Source organism: Dama dama, chromosome 6 (genome assembly GCF_033118175.1).
Source record: "Dama dama isolate Ldn47 chromosome 6, ASM3311817v1, whole genome shotgun sequence".
NCBI lineage: Eukaryota > Metazoa > Chordata > Mammalia > Artiodactyla > Cervidae > Dama > Dama dama.
The window spans coordinates 19,024,647-19,044,823 of record NC_083686.1 but is presented as its reverse complement, the minus strand read 5'-3'; the positions used below and the strand labels follow the sequence as shown (position 1 = coordinate 19,044,823).

Sequence of the window (20,177 nt, the reverse complement as noted above, 5' to 3'; positions counted from 1 at the left end):
GGCTTTCTTATCTCTCCTTGCTATTCTTTGAAACTCCGCTTTCAAATGGGAGTATCTTTCCTTTTCTCCTTTGCCTTTCGCTTCTATTTTCATAGCTGTTTGTAAGGCCTCCCTAGACAACCATTTTGCCTCTTTGCTACATACTAATCTTCCTAAACAACATCATAAACGTTCTAAATCTTCCTAAACTTCCTAAACAGACGGTTGATTACATCGCTTGTAAATTCATTCTTGATTTAATTAATCTCTCATCCCTAGTGCTGCTCTTCTCCACTATCTGCTCTCCTGTCTCTGAATCTGCACTTTTGCTTGTGACTTTCCACTTTACTTACTGAATCCTAACCAACCATCTAAGTTAGTTCTCTACTTCCCAAAGTAATTAAAACTTATTATTATAAAATTATGTATGGATAAGGTGTAAAAGAAAACTCAAACTGTACAGAAAAGTCTCCCCGCCCCCCAATACACACTATTTGAGACACAGACTCTATCTAGTTTACAGGTGTGTTTCCAGCCTAGGATGGTGCCTGACAGAGGATGTTCACTATATATTTATCTTTGGAATGAAAAGTGAATGTCCGTTCACTAGTACTGAAGTATTATGAAGGTAATAACTAACACTCCCTCTTCCCCACATGGGTTTGGAACCAAGAATGAGACAGAGAATCAGAATGTCAGCTTTAGTGCGGTCATAAGTGCTGCAAGGTCACAGGCTCTAGATTAGATGCGCAACCACAGTGGACCTAGTAACAACTAGCATGCAGCACCCTCCCCCGCCCCAAAAAAAGAAAGGAATGCAGGAAGGAGAGATAGAGAAGGATGACAAGTACAATGAAGTGGGGCAGCGGGAACAGCACAAAGGTTGCAAAACATTAGCTGAATGTACTCAATACCACTGAACTGTTATATTTTAAAATGGTTTACATGGTCAATTCTATGTTATGTATATTTTATCACAATTTAAAAAAAAAGGGAGTAGGTTCCACTTTTCCTGAGAAGTCTTTCTGAATGATGAAAACTCATAAACATATCTCAAACTCTGCCCTCTTCCATCTGAGCGATCTTATGATAACACTTTGTCCTTGGTGTTTATGGACCATAGAAACAAATGCACCTACTGAAAAGGAAGCACCAACAGGCCTTCGGATCCATTTGGGTGGCTTCTTCAGAGGCAACACGATACTATGTGGGGTCGTCTGCTGAGGAATTTGTAATGGGGGAAGGGGCTGTCCTGTGCCGAAGGGGTCAAGATTCCCAAAAGATGATGAGAGCTAAAAAATAAAGCGGGATTTCCATAACTTATATGAAGACTATGTCACACGTTTTCAAGTCATACTGAATAAATGTTTTTCCCACAATTCTCCAAGTAACTGGTATCGCTGATCAGTAAAGTGATTTTCAAAATAATTATGCAATAAGATGATTCTTTTCAGGTGTTGTAATAAAAAACTTAGTATTTCCTATTACCTTGTCAACTTGTTTCTGCCTTAAACCATCTGTGCTCCCTCCCATGATAGAATAAACGCTGATACGCCCATCAAAGGAAGCAGCTGACAAGACAGCAGGATTTCTGGGACACCACTGAATATCAAAGCACCACTGTGTGTTGGTGGGAAGTTCATACAACACCTAGACCAAAAAAAAAGTACAGGCACTTTATAGCCCAAATACCTGAATTACTATGATCAACAAGTACAACTTTAATTAAACATTTACTTTTAGAAAGTGTACAGCCAGGAAAAACAACAATTTAAAGTACAAGAAAAGTTCATTATGACAAAAACGAAAGGTGATCAAAATTTTGACCAGATTTGGAATAAGAACCTTTTAAAAACTGAGATTTTCCTATTTTTATTGAAATTGTAATAGAAGAGGCATCTGAAAGATCAGAATACTGTATTAGGATCAACTTGCTGAACTCTAAAAGGGTCCTATCCAACTGACTTTGCTGGCCAAGATCCAAAGACCCACCTTTAAATCATTTGAAGATCAAATTTCAAAAACAAAGCTTGGGGTGAAGGGGGGGATGGGATGACCTGGGAGATTGGGGCTGACATATATACATCACTATGTATAAAACAGATTACTAACTGTGAGAACTACTGTATAGCATGGAGAACTATACTCAATGCTCTGTGGTGGCCTAACTGGGAAGAAAATTCACAAAAATGGGGACACGTGTACATGCGTAGCTAATTCACTTTGTTGTGCAGCAGAAACTAACCCAATGTTGTAAAGCAACTATACTCCAATAAAAATTTTAAAAAAAATTCTTGAGAAGGAAGAATTCACTGAGAAGACTGGCTTCTTTCTTGTTAAGTGAGAAAACATGTACACATCATTCTTATCGCTACAGAATCAAAACAGAATGTGGCATAAACAGTTTTCTTTACGAGGAACAGAATATAGAAAAACTATTAAAAATGGCTGATATAAATAATGTAATAATTGTTTACTAACTTTACAATGTAATCATGTAATAACTGTTGCTAACTCAAAGTTAGTGTGATGCTAACTGATGCTCTTAGGAGCATAAGTTTTATGGGTTTAAGAAATAAGTCAAATTAGCTTAATTTGCACTTCATGTAACATTTTAAATAATGTTTTACTTCATAAGGAAACAGAATTAAGTGAAAAGGCATTTAGCCTGCTCATTTAGCTTATCCATCTAAATTTCTATAAATAGAACACATGACAAATATTTCATGATAAAGTATTATATTCTTGCTGTACAGTTCAGAAGAGAGATTAAAAATCTACATCCACTGATTTCCAAAAATCAAAGAGGACCTTCAGGACCCAAACCTTGAACACTCCTACTCTGAGGACACTGATTTCCAGAAAACACACTAAATAAACCCAACCAACTATTTCTGAGTCTAGATAAATGCCTTTTACTGGAAATGCGGGGTTGGGGTGGGGTGATTACTAGGTTCATATACATCATTTTCAATGACTGATATTTCCAAATGAAAACAGCTGGGTTTAGATAAAGTCTCCGCTAGGTTAACATTTCATACACACCTCCATCTACTTTCACATTCTTAACTTTAATTATGTACTAAAGAATTCACATGGAAATTTTCTTATTCAGCTACAGTTAAATATTACAATCACTCCAAGTCTGAGAAATATTTCCTCTCCATACCTCTCCTGTGTTTGGGTTGGAGCACAGAATCTTAGCATCTTTTCCACAGCTCAGCAACAATTCAGGATCTGCCATGCTCCAAGCAATTGCCAAAATCCCCCTTAAAAACACAAAGATGAAATTTTTAATCTTGAGAAAATCAAATCTGCAAATTACTTCTGTCGAGGCTTTGGAGAGACACACTGCTAAGAGAAGTACAATTTCACATAATCTTTCTGGAAAGCAATTTAGCAATGGCTATGCTCTGTGATCATTACAAAGATGTTCAATATAGAGTATAGTGTAAGATGGCAAAAAAATGAAAACAAATGCCCAACACCATGGTCTACACAGGGCTTTCCTGGTGGCTCAGCAGGTAAAGAATCCACCTGCAACGTGGGAGACCTGGATTTGATCCCTGGGTTGGGAAGATCCTCTGGAGAAGGGAATGGCTACCCACTCCAGTATTCTGGCCTGGAGAATTCCATGGACTGTATAGTCCATGGGGTTGCAGAGTCAGACATGATTGAGTGACACTTTTACTTTCAAACACAGTAGCATTTTCAGTAAATGTTTTGAAAAATTCAGATTAGCATCCTCTGCAAAAATTTAAAAAATCCTGTATCCTACCATCCAGAAATAAGTACTATTATATTAATAGTTTGTTTTTCTACATTCATGCCTCTGCTATTTAGAGATGAAAGAAAAGTTAACATTACCAGACCATGAAGAAAAATACTAGAAACTAGAATTATGTCTGTGTATTTCGTAAATCAAAAACATACAAATAGTCCTCAATTATTCTGAAAACATTATAGTAATTCTAAGATTTTTTTTTTCAATTTCCAAAATACAGGTAAACCTCACCATCAAGGTATACATAACTCTTCTTTTCCCCAAAAGCTGTTTTTAATATGATGATATTTCTTACAATCTAAGTCCTCTCAGAATCAGAAAAATACACTATAGGAAAATAACTCAAGTTATTTAAGAATGCCTTTGCTTCCAACATTTTATTTTTTAAGCATTAAAATCTTTATAAAAATTGTAAGCATAGTGCGATGTACACCCTTACACTTCTCACCTAGATTCATCAATTTGGCCACATTTACTTTAGGTCTTTGTATTTCGCACTCTCTATATATATTATATCTGTCAAATGCAGATTGTTACATGACACCTCTACACTTCTCTCTGGTGATAAGAACCTTCTTCTATATACAATCACATACTGAAAATGTTATTTTTATGCAATACTCTAAATAGACAGTCCATATTCAAATTTCCCAACTGTAGCAACGCATGTGTGTGTGCTTAAGTCGCTTGCTCGACTGTTTGCAACCCCATGGACTGTAGCCTGCCAGGGTCCTCTGTCCATGGGATTCTCTAGGCAAAAATACTGGAGTAGGTTGCCATGCCCTCCTCCAGGGGATCTTCCCGACCCAGGGATTGAACCTACATCTCTTATATCTCCTCTATTGGCAGGTGGGTTCTTTACCACTAGCGCCACCTGGGAAGTCCATTTAGGAATAATGGACTCTTAACTGTCTCCTCTCTTTAGAATCCAATTATGCGTGTCAAAAATTTCAAGGCGCATCAAGAATGCCTTTAGATATCAATATCATATTTAATATCACAAGTTAAGGAACATATAAATTCTTAGCAAGTATTAAAAAAAATCACTGAACTACAGAACTGAAAGGACCTTAAAGATTATATAATCCAACTCTTGCATTTACTAGAGGGAGAAAACAGAAATAGAGAGGTTGATTTGCTCCTGGCACCCAGTATGGTATTCTGTCTTGCTAAACTGCGACCACTCTGAAAATTGGCAGTAGAATGTAATGTTAAGAGCATAGATACAATGACCAGGATGTTTGAGTTGGAAGTCAGCAGATGACTAGTTTTGATCTAAACCAAGTTTAGCCTTGCCAAGCTTCAATTTCCAATGTGTAAAATGGGATAACAGCATTTACACTACAGGTTTACTATGAGTCTTAATCAAGCTAACATTTGGAAATTAGGGACTGATATGTATACACTGCTATATTTAAAATAGACACCTAACAAGGACCTGTTGTATAGCACAGAGAACTCTGTTCAACACCGGGCAGGGATTTTTGTGGTATTACTGAATCCTAATACACTGGTTGGTATGTGTTCAATAAGCAAATGTTTAATAAATAAATAAAACCTTACCAAACATGGGAAAAACATTAAAACTTCTCAGAATCACCCCTTCTTTACTAAAAAGCTGACTGAAGCATAATATCTAAATAGGATTACATTGTGACCAGAGTCTTTTCTCCTTTATAAGAAGCTCAAGGAGAGGTCACAAACTTTAAGACTTCTCAAAGTGTGTAATTCCACCACACAGGGGGAAAAAGGAGTTTAAAGCTTTAGTTTATATATCCCTAAAAAGGAAAGAAGAAAAAAGCCCAAAGCACTGAAAATACTTTAACACTAAAAGAGATTTATTTCTTGTTTAAAAACACTGAACAAAACATGCATAAACTCCCTGGGTATCTGAATATAAATGACAGGAAATCTGCACAATTACAAACTTAAAAAAACAAAATTCTTTTTCGGCCACTCTGTCCACCTTGTAGGATCTTAGTTCGCATGCCCCTCACAGTGGAAACACAGAGCCCTAACCACTGGACTGCCAGGGAATTCCCACAAACTAAATTTAATGCTACTAAGGTTAACACAAGACAATTCTCATGTTTTTTAGAGCATCCACACATTTATTAAAATTGAAGGCAGATGGAGAAGGAAATGGCAACCCACTCCAGTATTCTTGCCAGGAGAATCCCACGGACATAGAGGATCCTGGAGGGTGACAGTCCATGGGGTCACAAAGAGTGAGACGCGATGAGCAAGTGAGCATACACGAAAAAAAAAAAAAAAAAAATTGAAGGCAGAATGAACCACTTAATATCTCAAAAATGTTTGCTTTTAAATTAAGATAAACACTCAGAAGTAAAACAAACTTTTCAGTTGTTGCTTGACATTAACATCATGGAAGACTCTTCATAAACATGATGAATCAAATAAAGATCAAACTGTATAATGTCCCAAAGATCCAAGAGTTGTCCCAAAGAGCTATGATTCACTAGAATTTTGATCTATTACCTATTATTTGGAAATAAGTTGTAGAAAATCCATAAACACATTTTCATGTTTTTGTGATATGATTTGGCTACCATTTTTCGGTACAAAAAATCAGATGACTATTGCTTAAAATAGAAATGAACTATTTATACTAACTTTCATGAGACAGAGACGAAGTAGATTCCCTAATTTTATAAAATTATCTGATAATTCAAAGCAATAAGTAAATACATTTCTTACAATTCACAAATCAAGCTTTTTGGAAGAGCAGCAAGATACCTGGCATGGTTTTCCAGGACACGGAGCGGAGAGGAGGCAAAGCGAAGGTCCCACATCTGGACCACTGGCAGCCTGTCATCCTCAGAGGCGAGGACCATCTGAGTGGCAATGTCAGGATGCCACGCCAGCCCGGAGCAATGCATCTGCACATAGTCAAGGCTCACATCTTATCAATCACACTACTTTATGAAAAGCCAAAATGAACACGAGGAATGTATGTTTGTTGAAGCAAATAGTAGAAAACATCAGCTCAGGCTTATGAAAAAAATATTCTTACTTATGTATTCATTATTTTATTATTTTCATTTATTTAAAATTTGTTTTTTAAAAACCTGCTAAACTATTAAATTCTATTAAACACTCTTAAACAGTGGTCTTAAACAAAAGAGTTTAAATGTTTTCAAATCATCCAACAAATCATTCCAGGCCAGAGAAATTCTATACCACAAATGAGTTGTCCTGTCAAAATTGTAATAAGGGGAAAAGTTTTATATAAATTTAAAATTTAATACTTTTAGAGAAATGAAGATGAGAAGATTTTTAAAAAATTAATACCTTTCCTCTGCTTTATCAGAAAAATCAAGATAAAGTGACTAAAGCAACAACTACTGTTTAAATTTTCATATGGGATAAATTAACACTATTACTGAGAAATACTTGGAAGCTCAGATCCTGTTAAGTGTTCTAGAAGGTGACTGAAATGCTTATTGCGTACTTTATTTCACTGACACTTGTTTTAAAACTCCTGACTCACTGAAAAACAATACCTTGAGGAAATATTCTTATAGTGTTTTCTCATTGCTATTGTGGTTTTTAAATTATATATGTATTCTCTGATTTAGGCAAACTCGCTTTTTAAATGTTCAACCAAAAACAGTAATTAAAAACATATTAATAAGGCAAGCCCTAAAGTGTGTCTAAATTACTTTATAACATATGATGACATAATATTAATGAATCTGTAAGATTAAAACATAACATGTTATACAACAGCATCTACTGAACAAGTGGGAGAATACCAGTTCATTTCAGCACTGCCTAATCAGAAAAGAGGAACCCAAGAGTCTGGAAACTATGGCTTCATAGTCATAAAATTACTAGGAGGGAAAAATTTTACATTCTAGTTGCTATAATACTTTGGAACAGCTGACAAAGCAAAACAACTAGTATATCATGGAATAACTCCTTTGATTAACCAATCTTTCTCTTCATCATTAAGATAGGTTTAGTAGGAATTTTATTATTTTCCCCAAAGGGAAAAACAACCTCTCATTCCAACATGATTGGTCCGTAAGAAAACAGGATTTGACTTTATAGAAATCTGATTTGTTGCCAACTCTGACAAACAATATAGGAATAGCTATAGCAGAAATAAAACATGTTTCTCACAAATTAATCACATACTTACCCTGTTACTATGATCACTGACTTTGATGATAGGTTCGTTTTTTCTAAGATCCCACACAGTGGCCCGGCCACTGGGACTGGCTGATGCCAAAATATGCTGAACTTGTCTGTTCCACGCAATGCAGCTGATATCTTCTGGGGGCTGTAAGGAATAAACTACTAAGAACCATTTCTCAACTGTAATCAAGTTTAACTACAAAATCTAATTCTTCTTTTGAGAAAATGGATTACTTAAAAATCTGATCTATTCCTTCCATAAATTTATTTTTATATTCTTAAGTTCTCAACATACACAGTTTAAGGCTCAGGTATATACCAATTCAAGTACTTTACCTTGTCTATTCACCAGCCACTTATTGAGCTCCTGTTACAAATCAAGCACTGTTTCTTTACTTTGCAACTGCTCCATGGAAGATAATGGACCACAAAGTAGATGCTGGTCAATGTGACAGAAATCTAGGCAGAGCAAAAGTTACAGCCTAGACCTAGAAAACCATATACTATCATTACGCTAGCTCTCAGATTGCCAAAATGTTAGGGCCTGTTTTAATAGCCACTGAAATCAAATAGTCAATACAGTCTAAAGAAGGTGGAGATGACTGTTCTTTCTCAGCTTATTAGAATTATATAGGAAACAGGTTGTGTTTCTTTTTTTGTTTTAAGTAAGTTTCCTCTCTATGATTTTTATTCTGAGGTTGGATATTGCTAAAATACTATATAATATAGAACACTATACTACATAAAATATTATACCTAGGAAAACTTTAAAATATTAAAGACTATTTTATTTACCCTCACAGTCTAGTACCTCAAACAGTGCCTGGGAGATGGCAAGTACTAAATAAATATTTACTGTTAAAGGACTTGCTGATACTCTAAAGAAACATATTTATTAACACTTGATCATGCCGAAGAAAAGTCAATGACATTTAAACACTGATTTTAAACAGATGTATTTTGTGTGAAAAAACAAATAAGTGCAGAAAAACCAATTTTGGTTCTTTTGATTACATTGAAATCAATGTAATACCTGCGTTTTGGCTCCTGGTGTCATTGGAGTTGCAAAATTATTTAGATCCCAAATGTAGATTTCAGATTCGTTAGCACCAGAGGCCACCAGATTAGTCTGCAATAAGAAAGAATTAGCAAATAAACATCACTTACAAATAATGAAGAGAATTCAGAATAACCCAATTTGGAGCTGGAAAGATCTGTAAGTTTTCACAGACACTGAGAACAGCCAAGGACATGGCCGGTCAGGAAGGAAGCAGAGTGGGCTGGATGCAGAGAGTAACATGGAAACTTACATTACCATATGTAAAATAGACAGCCAACCAGAATTTGTTGTCTGATTCAGAGAACTCAAACCGGCTTGTTAACAACCTAGAGGGGAGGGATGGGGAGGGAGGTGGGAGGTATGGTTCAACTGGGAGGGGACATGGGTAAGCCTATGGCTGAACACAATACTGTAAAGGAATTACCCTTCAATTAAAAATTAATTAATTAATTTTAAAAATCTTTCAGTTTTAAGGCATATAATTTTTCTGTTTAATTTAAAAAATCAAAATGCATGAACCCCTAAAAACTATGTATAACAATCTGAAATTTAATCAGTTTTCTAAAGAAACATATTGTAAAACTATTAAACTGAAAAAGATAACACATCTACTGGCATTTCAATATAAGACATTAAATAATTATATGGATAAATTCTTATATGGCGATTATTGCCTGTGGTTTGGATCTCTGGAAGGGGATCTGATTGTGGGAGACAAAAATAGGTCACCCTGTTGGCCTTCAAATAGCTGAATGCTAAAATAATGGTGTCTATCCCAGGCACTTCAAAGTCAGCCTCTGGAGCTGGATCAAGATGAGACTAGTAAACTCTCTTGTCTCACATCCTCATGTATTTACTTATTTAAAAAAAATTTTAAACTGAAGTATAGTGGACTTATTTCAATTAAAAAAACTATAGTTTCTCCATGGCTAATTCATGTCAATGTATGACAAAAACCACTACAATATTGTAAAGTAATTAGCCTCCAGTTAAATAAATTAAAAACAAAACAAAACTATAGTTTCTGGTGTAAAGTGACCCAGTTATATATCTATATATATATATATATATATATATATACATACACACATATATTTCCATTATAGTTTATTATAGGATATTGACTATATTACTAGTTCCCTGTGCTACACAGTAGGACCTTGCTGTTTATCTGCTTTATATATAGTAGTTTATATCTGCTAATCCCAAATTCTTAATTTATCCCTCTCCAATCCCCTGTCCCCCTTGGTAACTATAAATTTGTTTTCTGTGTCTGTCCTCACATATTTGTATTTCATGTATGCTCCATCGTGCGTCAGGTGGTAGTATTTCTAGGTAAACTACGTTGTGTACCTTTTAGATCAAAAAGACCCTAAAATTGTGTTATGAAGTCCAGGAAGACAACGAGGTTCCTAAAATGACCTTCATCCTTTACTGTTCACTCTCATTAATCTACTATAACAACTGACATACAACACTGAAAATAGAGGAATTCCATGGCAGTAGCCACCTATGATATAAGACACGAACCAAAAACCAGCAGTTGTTGGAAATTAGCTATCTGAAGAGTTGGCACCATAAACCGTAGAAATGAAGAAGTTTGGGCTTCTGTATGTCTATATCTAAAATATCTATTTATAATACAAGAAAAATAACTATCAAACTTTTTTAAGACAATATTTATTTTCTGATTATACCCCAATATCCTATTAATGCAAGATCTTTATTAATGTATACATTTCTACAATTAACATCCAGTAATGTTTACAATGGCAACAGTACAGACTCTTAATTGCCCATTAAATTTATACTATATTTATGTATATATCTTATTATTTGATACAGTAGTAATCTCTTTGACATAAATACATTTAGCACTAATAAAACAACAGATTAACCCACACACAACAGCACCAGCCTAATGCTGAACTAGCACAAATTTTTTTTTAATTTTTAAAAATATTTTATTTACTTGTTTATTTGGATGTACCAGGTCTTAGCTGTGGCATGGAGCACCTTTAGTTGTAGCATGTGGGATCTAGTTTGACCAGGGATCAAATCTAGGCCCTCCTCCATAGGGAATGCAGAGTCTCAGCCACTGCACCACCAGGGAAGTATCTAGACAAACTTTTAAAAGGCAAGGTTTCCAACCTCTGATGTGCCTAATATTTTAAAAATGTCCATAAGATGACATGACATCTCCACACTTCTAGAACTAAACCTATCACCCTGATCCGTTCCCTGGGGTTAGTATATTACTCAGCTGAAGCCAACTCTGAACCTTTCATTCTTCATACAAATACACTCACTCATCAACCTGCAGAGGCACAGTTTTAGCTTTCTCCAAGACTGAGGCACAGTAAATTCATATACTTATTTCAAATAAGCAGCGCGTATCTCAAGAAATATGAATAAACATCAAAAGTCTAACCTGGAAAATGTTCACATCCAACGCTCTCACTGGGCCAGTATGCTTGTCATTCTGGGCAATCACAACTTCCTTATCCCCAGTGATAATTTTAGAGGGATCATAAAGAATAATATTTCCGTTTTCACCACCTGCAATCAGGACTCCAGAGATATTTCCTTTGGAATCCATCTTATGAGGTCCCCAAATCAACTTGTGGTACCTTTAAAAGAAAATGAGCAAAAATACTCTTTTTTGAAGTCAGGTAAACTTAGAAAATAATTTGGAAATTATACATTTAAGCTTTTTCGTAAGTACACCAAAAACACTGCTTCTCCTCTATCCCTGGTAACTGTACATAACTTGGTGAAATGGCATTTTAGTTTTTATTTTTACTCATGTTTCACTTTGTAACCTTGAAGGGTACAAAAACTCTTGCACAGCTAATACAAGAAAGTATACTTGATTTGTGTGTCAGAAGATAAGAGCCTAAGAATGGATTTACCATTTAGAATCTGTGAGACCCTGAGCCAGTTACTTAATCTCCCTAAGCTGCTTTTGATTCATTTATAAAATAGAGCTAATCAACCACTTCCCCTGATTTTATTTGACTACAGAAGTACTCAGTAACATGTCATCTGTTAAATAGTAAAGCAGTTAAGGGAGTCATCTGAAATTTTCTAAGCAAAATAACATATTCTGACAGTAAAAAGGTGATATCAAAATTATATCTATTATGACATAATTCTCCACCCACTGGTGGAGAATAAAAGATTACAATTTGGTATGGAAATGGCATGGAGATAATATAACAATGGTAGTGAGTAGAAAAACTGCCAGATGAAAAGTATCTGGGGTTCCCAGTACAGTGGGAGGGCTTGGATGATGTAAGCCATCCCACGGGAGACGCCGTGATTTGAACTGTATTGTTAGCCGAGGTACAATCTCTTCACCAAAATTTGCCAAGGTATTAAGGCTATAAAGCACATTTTACTACTGAAATTAAATATCCTTCTATATAGCTTAAATACTTGGAAATCTACCTATCTAAATACCTATCATATCAGAAACCAAGTCAATAAAATTCTCTGTGAAATGTAATTTGAAATATACATAAGTAGATGGGGGAAAAAGCAACCTCCATTCAGAGAAAATCACTATTAACATTTTAATATTCATCTAACTGCTTTTTTCTAGTCGTGCCTACCTTTTTCTGTAAAGAGGTAAGATAAAAAAAGCAAAAGAAAGTAACTCTACTATATCATGAGGGAAAAAATACTAGAAACTAGAGCCTTTCCTTCTTACACACAACAGTCAGTAATAAAAGAAAATTCAACAGAACATATAGACACTTTTTAAACTTCTATCTAAACAACTCATATAATTTTTCACAAAATATGTCACTAATGGTATTCCTTACAATTTCATAATGGAACACTTAAAGACACACTAGGCATGAACCACAACATATAATCAAATAATCATGTAAATTTCAGGTTGAATCTCATACCTGTGAGAAGAAGAGAACGTGGCACAAGATTTCATATCCAAGGATGGATCAGAAAGGTCTAATTCAAATATCTCAAGAGAAGCACTGGTACTAAACGTTGCATCCAATTGTTGGGCAGATGTTCCTATAGAAAATATATTCATGGTAACTACACACGCAAAAACAAAAAGACTCAGAGAAAAACATACAAAATAGAAATTAAATGCATGTTTTTCAATTATCCGATTCATGAATGCTACATTAATGACTGAAATCTCAGCACATATACCATTGGGCAGATGCTTACATTACTACAACAGTAAGATTCTGATGCAAGGCTCAGAGATGATGTTTCTAAGAGTCGGTAGTGCAGACAATTTTTTAAGTCTATAGATAAACCTCTGAAAGAACAGTTCCATGCTTATAGTCACAAATGATATAACTTCAACTCTGTTTATATAAAAATGGAGCATCAAAACTGTTGTTCATTCACTCAAACTGGTATTTATTAACTTTTTTACATTTTATCTATTGTGCTTAATACCGGAGGAATAAAGATAGAGCACAGTTCTGAAGTGAGGAAGACGCTATAAATGTAATAGACCATGATTATCACTATGATGTACAAGCATGTAAGAAGGCCACTGAACTCAGCTGACAGGAAGGTTGCATGTATCTTGTCAGGAAAGGAGAGGCTGTCTAGAGGAGCTGAAGCTTGACCTGAATCTTAAAGGACAGGTATAAATAAGTCAGATGTGGAAAAAAAGAAATTAGGTGACTCATACTATCGTCTCTCTGTTGAACTTACCTGTAGCTAGGTAAATGGGATGATTCTGTGCAGGGCTCCATGCCTGCATGGCGGTACGATCTACTTCCTTTAACTTCATCCTGCTGAAGAGAACATTCCACATAGGAATATAATAAACATGTAAGATGGAACATTTTTTAACATAGGAATATACTGGACAAACCAATACATTAATAGTAATGCTGGAATGCCAATAAATCAAATTGGTCTAGGGATCATTTGTTGGGAAATGTTGACCATTTGAAAGAAACTTGTTATTTTGAGACAAGTACAGGGCTATTCTGTTTACAGATTATCATCCTTCAGTTGAAAAATCAGTCTGGAAGGAAACGTGCAAAAACAGGGATAGCATGCGGTTAATTAGTCTTGGCATACAGTATGCTTCTCAGTCAAGATAAGATGGGCGGCAGTGTACCATGGGTAAGAGAAGGCATGTAATAAATTAGGTGCGCTTTCCTGGAGCAGGACTGCTCAACAATAAGAGCAGTTTGATAAACCAATTTTAAATTAAAACAGACTAAGACAGAGGTGAATATAGCAAACCCAAAGAATTTTAAAGATAAAGCAGAAAAAAATTTGTTAAATGGTCACTCCAAGCTACAATCCCATATGCTATTATTTTATATATTCTACGTGAAAGCTACTTTGGTAGAAAAACTCAGGAGATACTGTACTATAGCATTAAATGTATCTTTGTTGGACTTCCCCAGGTGGTCCCGTGGTTAAGATTCCACATTTCCAATGTAGGGGGTGTGGGTTCAATCCCTAGTCAGGGAACTAAGATCCCACATTCTGCCAAAACACCACCAACAAAAACAATTTTGTTATTTTACATAAATGCATTCACACGGCACAGTATTCCACTCTCAGATGTACCCTAATTTAATTACTTAGTCTCCTACTGAGGAACACCTGAATTGTTTTTGAAAGTGAAAGTCGCTCAAGAGTGTTTGACTCTGTGACCCCATGGACTGTATAGTCCATGGAATTCTCCACACCAGGATACTGGAGTGTGTAACCTTTCCCTTCCCCAGCAGATCTTCCCAACCTAGGAATTGAACCGGGGTCTCCTGCATTGCAGGCGAATTCTTTACCAGCTGAGCCACAAGGGAAGCCCAACAAGACTGGGGTGAGTAGCCAATCCCTTCTCCAGGGGATCTTCCTGACCCAGGAATCGAACTGGGGTCTCCTGCATGGCAGGCGGATTCCTTATCAACTGAGCTGTTACTCTTACCAACAATGCTGAAACAAATGGCCACACATACATGTTACTTCACTTATGGGCAAGGAAAGCTAGTTTTCCAGAGGTAAAACTGATGGGTTAAAGAATAAAAGTAATTTTAATTCTGATGGATGTTGCCACTTGAAATGTATCCTGGTTTACAGTGTACTGAGTATGTTCAAAGTATGTATTTTTTATTACTTCAAAATCATTTATTGAAATTTTTTTTTCTTACTAACTTTAGATACAGGAAGTTTATTTCTAGATTTAATATTTAGGTTTATATTCCTGTACATATCAGGATATAGGTTAAGGTTTACATTTCAGTATTCATTTACATTTATTCTGTGATTACCATTCCTTATGCCCATGTATTTACATGCTAGGCATGTCACTGCTTTAAATACTGTGGCTTTACATGAGTATGATTTCAATAATCCCCACCCATTTTCCTTGCTATTTTTTGTTTTTAAACTACATAAACAATCAGAAAATTTTTTGTCTAATTCCAGAAAAAAAGAGACTGTCAGTGTTTTTGATTACCTGTACCAAATTAATAAATTAATTTATGGAGAAGTGACAGAATGTTCAATCTTCCTATCAAGAAGATGTCTTTAGAGTTAAGTCTTCTTTTTTATTTTTCAGTATTGTTTGAAATTTTTTGACATACTGGGTTTGCTTACTCCTAAGTATTTCATCTTTTGGTTTGTTTGTAAATGTGGCTTTTTTTCCTTCCACTATTATGTCCATGATCTTATTGTTAAATGAAGGCTAATGATTTCGCTACACTGATTTTTAATCCTGCTTTCTTACTGCATTCTCTTTTTGGAATAGTGTTCCAGTAGACTCTGTTGGGTTTCCCACATACATACTCACACCATGTGCCAACAGAGCCAATCTCCTCATTTCACATTGTCACTCCTCGGCTATCTTTCTCTTGTGTGAGCTAGCCAGTGCTAACAGCATCACACCCAACGGCAGTGATAACGGTGGTACTTCTTGTCTTGTCTTGTTCTGCAGTGGGAAAGCCTACTGTATCACCACTCGGCATGGTTCTGGAGTTTGAGATATATACACATATACCTGTACAGATGTACACACACTTACATCTGTACAAGTAAATAAATATACATATGTATACAAACATGTATGTGGAAATGGCCATTGATTACTATCTTACTGAATGCTATTCATAAAGACTGGGTGTTGAATTTTGTTGAATGTTTCTTCATTAGGTAACTGGAGATTTTTCTCCTTCGGTTTACGAACACAGCACTAACAGATTGCCTAATATTGAATCATCTTTCCATACCATGAGTAAACTTCTCTTGACCATGATTCTACTACAGAGTTGCTGGATTTTGTTTAAAAAGAGTTTCATTCCTAGAGTCTTAAATGAGATTTAATCGATAATTTTCCTTTTTTGTACATTCTTTGTCAGGTTTTGGTATCAGTGTTATACTTGTTCATAACAAATGTGAGAGGTTTTCTTCTTTTCCCATGCTCTGGAACACTTTCGATAACAACATTGAAATTACTATTTCTTTAAGGATTTACCAGAATTCTATGAGAAACCTGGGTCTGGTGTTTTGAAGGGAAGGTAACTGGCAATTTTCTCTGTTTATTCTATGGATATTGATCTATTTGAATTTTCTTTATCCAAGGTCAATTTTGTAAATTATATTTTCCCATGATATTCCTTTTTGTACTCTTTTTTTACAATCTTCTAATTTATTTGTTTAGACTCAAACATAGACTCATGCGCCTTCTAATTTGTGCTGTGTGTGGTGATTAGTCCTTATAATATTCATGTTTTGTCCTACCCTCCTTTGAAAAATTAGCTTAGCTAAGTGACTTACCTGTTTCACTAAGTGTTTACAAAGAGTCAAATTTTGGATTTACTTATTAGTTTCACTTTTAAAAAGCTTTTCTAACTTTTTAGTTAAATGCTTCACTTATCCACTTTTACTATTTCTTTAGGCTTTGAGTTTTCTCTGAGCACTGATTTGTTGTATGTCTCTGGTCCTATCTTTGTAACTATAATTTTAAATAATTTCCATTTAATACCATTAATCCTTTATTTCTTTACATAGTTAATTACTATGAGCACTAACAGAATTAGCTTATACAATCTTACTGCCTCTCCTGCAGTACACAGTTATAATCATTAGTACTATCTTTCTCAGTGTTTACCTTTGTACTGTTAAATACACTTATACTTCTACTAACTGATTTGTCAGCTTTAAATGATGTCCTTTGACTCTTAGACATTACAGATTAGACAATCCACAAATTTATTCTACCTCCAATTTTCTTCCTGCTTCCCAGTTCTCTCAATTTTTTAGTTTTATGACCAATTTCTACATCATCAGATATGTAACATGTACATTTTATCTTTTCTTCCTTATTCCCTCTTTCGTTTCAGCCTCAGGTCCATAATAGTTAAATATACTCAATGTTCTCCAACAGCACTCTTGCCAGTTTTCTTACTCATCTCTGAAGGATGAAGTTCATCCTCTAATAGTTTTCTTAAGAGGGCCTTAGACTAAAAACATGCCCTGAGTCTCACAGGGTCAAACTGTTTACATTTGAAGAACAGATGATAAAAGGAAGGCACAGAAAGATTAAGTAATCTGAACACGCTAGCAAGGGACAGAGCCAAGATCTGAACTCAGAAGTTAGATCGAGAGTCCAACCTCTCACTTGTTACAACAAGCTCAAGTATTCAATTTTAATAATAAAAACATATTAAAATTTAGGAGAAATAACGAATGGCAAAGAAACTACAATGCATGATGAAATTAAGGGAAGAAGAAATGAATTTTAGAAACTGGGAGAGGTCAGGCAAACTGGGTGAATTAGGAGGCTGAATCACACTGCAAAGAGGCAGGAGCTTCTGACTTCTGGTCCTTCAATCTGAACACTGACTCTGCTACTTTTGACACCTTTACACATTATTCGATCTTTCTGAAGCCTATTTTCTTTATATGAAATGCCTTCTTCCTTCTCTGAGTCAACAGTCTTTAGCAACAAGTTCAAGTCCCATCTCCTTCATGAAACCTGCTCCACTGATCCAATCGACACTGATCTAAACTCTGTATTTGCCTGTACCACACTTTAAGCAACTCATTTATCTTCGTAAAACTTTGTAACATTCTCTTAGTACATATTGTTTACATATTTTCCCACTGCCTGTTTTATCAACTTTATTTCATCTTGTTTCATCTTGTTTGGTCATCTTGTTTCACCACAGGGACAAATACTGTCTTGTTTTCAATCAAGTCTGACAACTTTTACCCTTTTTGGATCTAAAATTGTTTACCACAGGGTGAGATATGCATTGGTTGATTCTGAATGTCTATATTTAGAGGAATACAAAAAGACTGAAGCGCTAAAAAGATCAATTTTAAGTAAAATATTTAATTTTTAAATTCTTAACTGTTTAAAGGATCTTTTCTTATTTAAAAAGTGGCAAAGTACTGCTTGGGGAAAAACAAGATTTCCTAAAATGCCTTTAGAATAATTTCTAATATTGAAAACAAAATAGCTACATATATATATATATATTTTATTTTAAACCCAATTGAATATAATTACAATAGCTCCAGAAGGAAAGGTACAAGGGCTACAGGAATTCAGGAGCATTTAGTTAATGTGTAACATTTACTGAAAGAGAGAGACTAATTTACAAGAACATAAAAGAGTTAAGAGGGAATTCAAAGCATTTATAAAATCTGTTTCTTGGCCTTAGCACTCAATGTGCCATCAGAAGCAGTTCCACTTAATACACTGTACTGAACATAAGGTTTAAATACCATCGTTTAAAAAAAAAAATCGCATATTCTACTACAACAATGGCCTTAAACTACATAAAATGGCCTAAACTACATTAAGGTTTGAATCTAATTAAACAAAAATATCATAAGCTACAATCATTCTCAAACTATTAAGAATACTATGAAAATACAGCTTCATCAGATACATGTGTATTTCCTTCTCTTACAATTGATCATTTAGTTGTAACTAGTTTCCTTAAAAATATAAAGAAGTCTTAGATTAAACCATGTCAATTTCCCAAGTAAGACTTGCTTTAAAAACTTTCTGTAGTTTTTTATGACATATTTTTATTTTAATTTATTTATCTGGCCATGCTGCGTGGCATGTGGGATTTTAGTTAATTGATCAGGGATCGATCGAACTTGCATCACCCTGCAGGACTGCCAGGGAATTCTCTATGTAATTTTTTTCAATATTGTATGTGATTAGAATTCACACTATGCAGATTTATTTCATTAGGAACTATTTTGCACAGAACGTATTCATTGTGAAAACATGAAAATAAAAGTGTGAGGACAATGGTTTGTTCACACATGCCCCCTGTAAGACAGTACCAAAAGAAGAGCAGTTAAAGTCTGGAGACTGGAGCCAACACTGTCAGTTTAAATCCCAGTTCCACGTGTCCTACCTCTGACTTTTGGTATGTAATTTTATCTGTGTGTGTCTCGGCTAACCATTTGGTAAAATAACTATAATAAAAGCATCTACGCCATAGGTTTGCTGTGAGAATTCACAGGGAACAGTGCCTGGCACCTGGTAAATAAATGCTTGTAAATGGCAGCTAATACAAAAGTCACCATTTAAAATGTTTACCCCAGTGAATCTTCAGAAGAAAACATCTACTGAAAAAAATTTACGATCCAGACTACAACTTTTATTTATTCATCTAAGTTTCTCTCCACAACAACTGTGTGCAGTGAAATGAAACTTTTCCCCTGCATTTTTTAAAAGCTGATTTTGTGAAGCAAACCCACTAAAACCCAATAGCACTAACCTCTAAAAAGCTCCAACCTCACAATGTTATCATACATGGAGCACTGAGCTAAACCTCAGAAAGTAAAAAGTGAAAGAGGTGGCACAACTGGAAACTCTGACTCCCAAACCAGAAACACAATACCCGGCTGCCACTGTCTCTAATAAAAATTCACTTTGTGTGGACAAGATACCTCATTAGGATGGGCACATTTGTTCCAGAGAATTTATTTAATGCTACTGATGGTCTAGGTTCATCTCACTCAGCCAAAACCAAATCAAAGATGCAACTGTGCACTGGTCATTGAACTAAATAGTGTCACACTTATCTGCAGTCTTAATAAACAAAACTTTTTGAGCTGAAATTAACCCTCTTTTGGGCCACATCACATGGTATATGGGATCCCCAGTTCCCCACCCAGGGATTCCATCCATGCCCTTCCCTCCACCCCACCTTA

At 35.2% G+C, this 20,177-nt stretch overlaps 1 protein-coding gene across 24 annotated transcripts in view; it reads right to left on the bottom strand.

Moving 5' to 3' along the window:
* Positions 1-20,177, bottom strand: part of SEC31A (SEC31 homolog A, COPII coat complex component) — a 59,030-nt gene that overhangs the window by 36,509 nt on the left and 2,344 nt on the right. For 22 of the 24 annotated variants that reach the window (XM_061145655.1, XM_061145656.1, XM_061145653.1 and 19 more), the window contains exons 2-10: positions 13,689-13,771; positions 12,902-13,025; positions 11,416-11,614; positions 8,958-9,053; positions 7,929-8,069; positions 6,521-6,663; positions 3,149-3,248; positions 1,468-1,629; positions 1,119-1,271 (exon numbers count right to left, since the gene is read on the bottom strand). In XM_061145655.1, coding sequence (XP_061001638.1) covers positions 1,119-1,271; positions 1,468-1,629; positions 3,149-3,248; positions 6,521-6,663; positions 7,929-8,069; positions 8,958-9,053; positions 11,416-11,614; positions 12,902-13,025; positions 13,689-13,767 — 1,197 coding nt within the window. In that variant the 5' untranslated portion in view covers positions 13,768-13,771. The remainder of the gene's footprint in view (positions 1-1,118; positions 1,272-1,467; positions 1,630-3,148; positions 3,249-6,520; positions 6,664-7,928; positions 8,070-8,957; positions 9,054-11,415; positions 11,615-12,901; positions 13,026-13,688; positions 13,772-20,177) is intronic. The other 2 variants (XM_061145654.1, XM_061145678.1) reach the window with 2 other exon arrangements.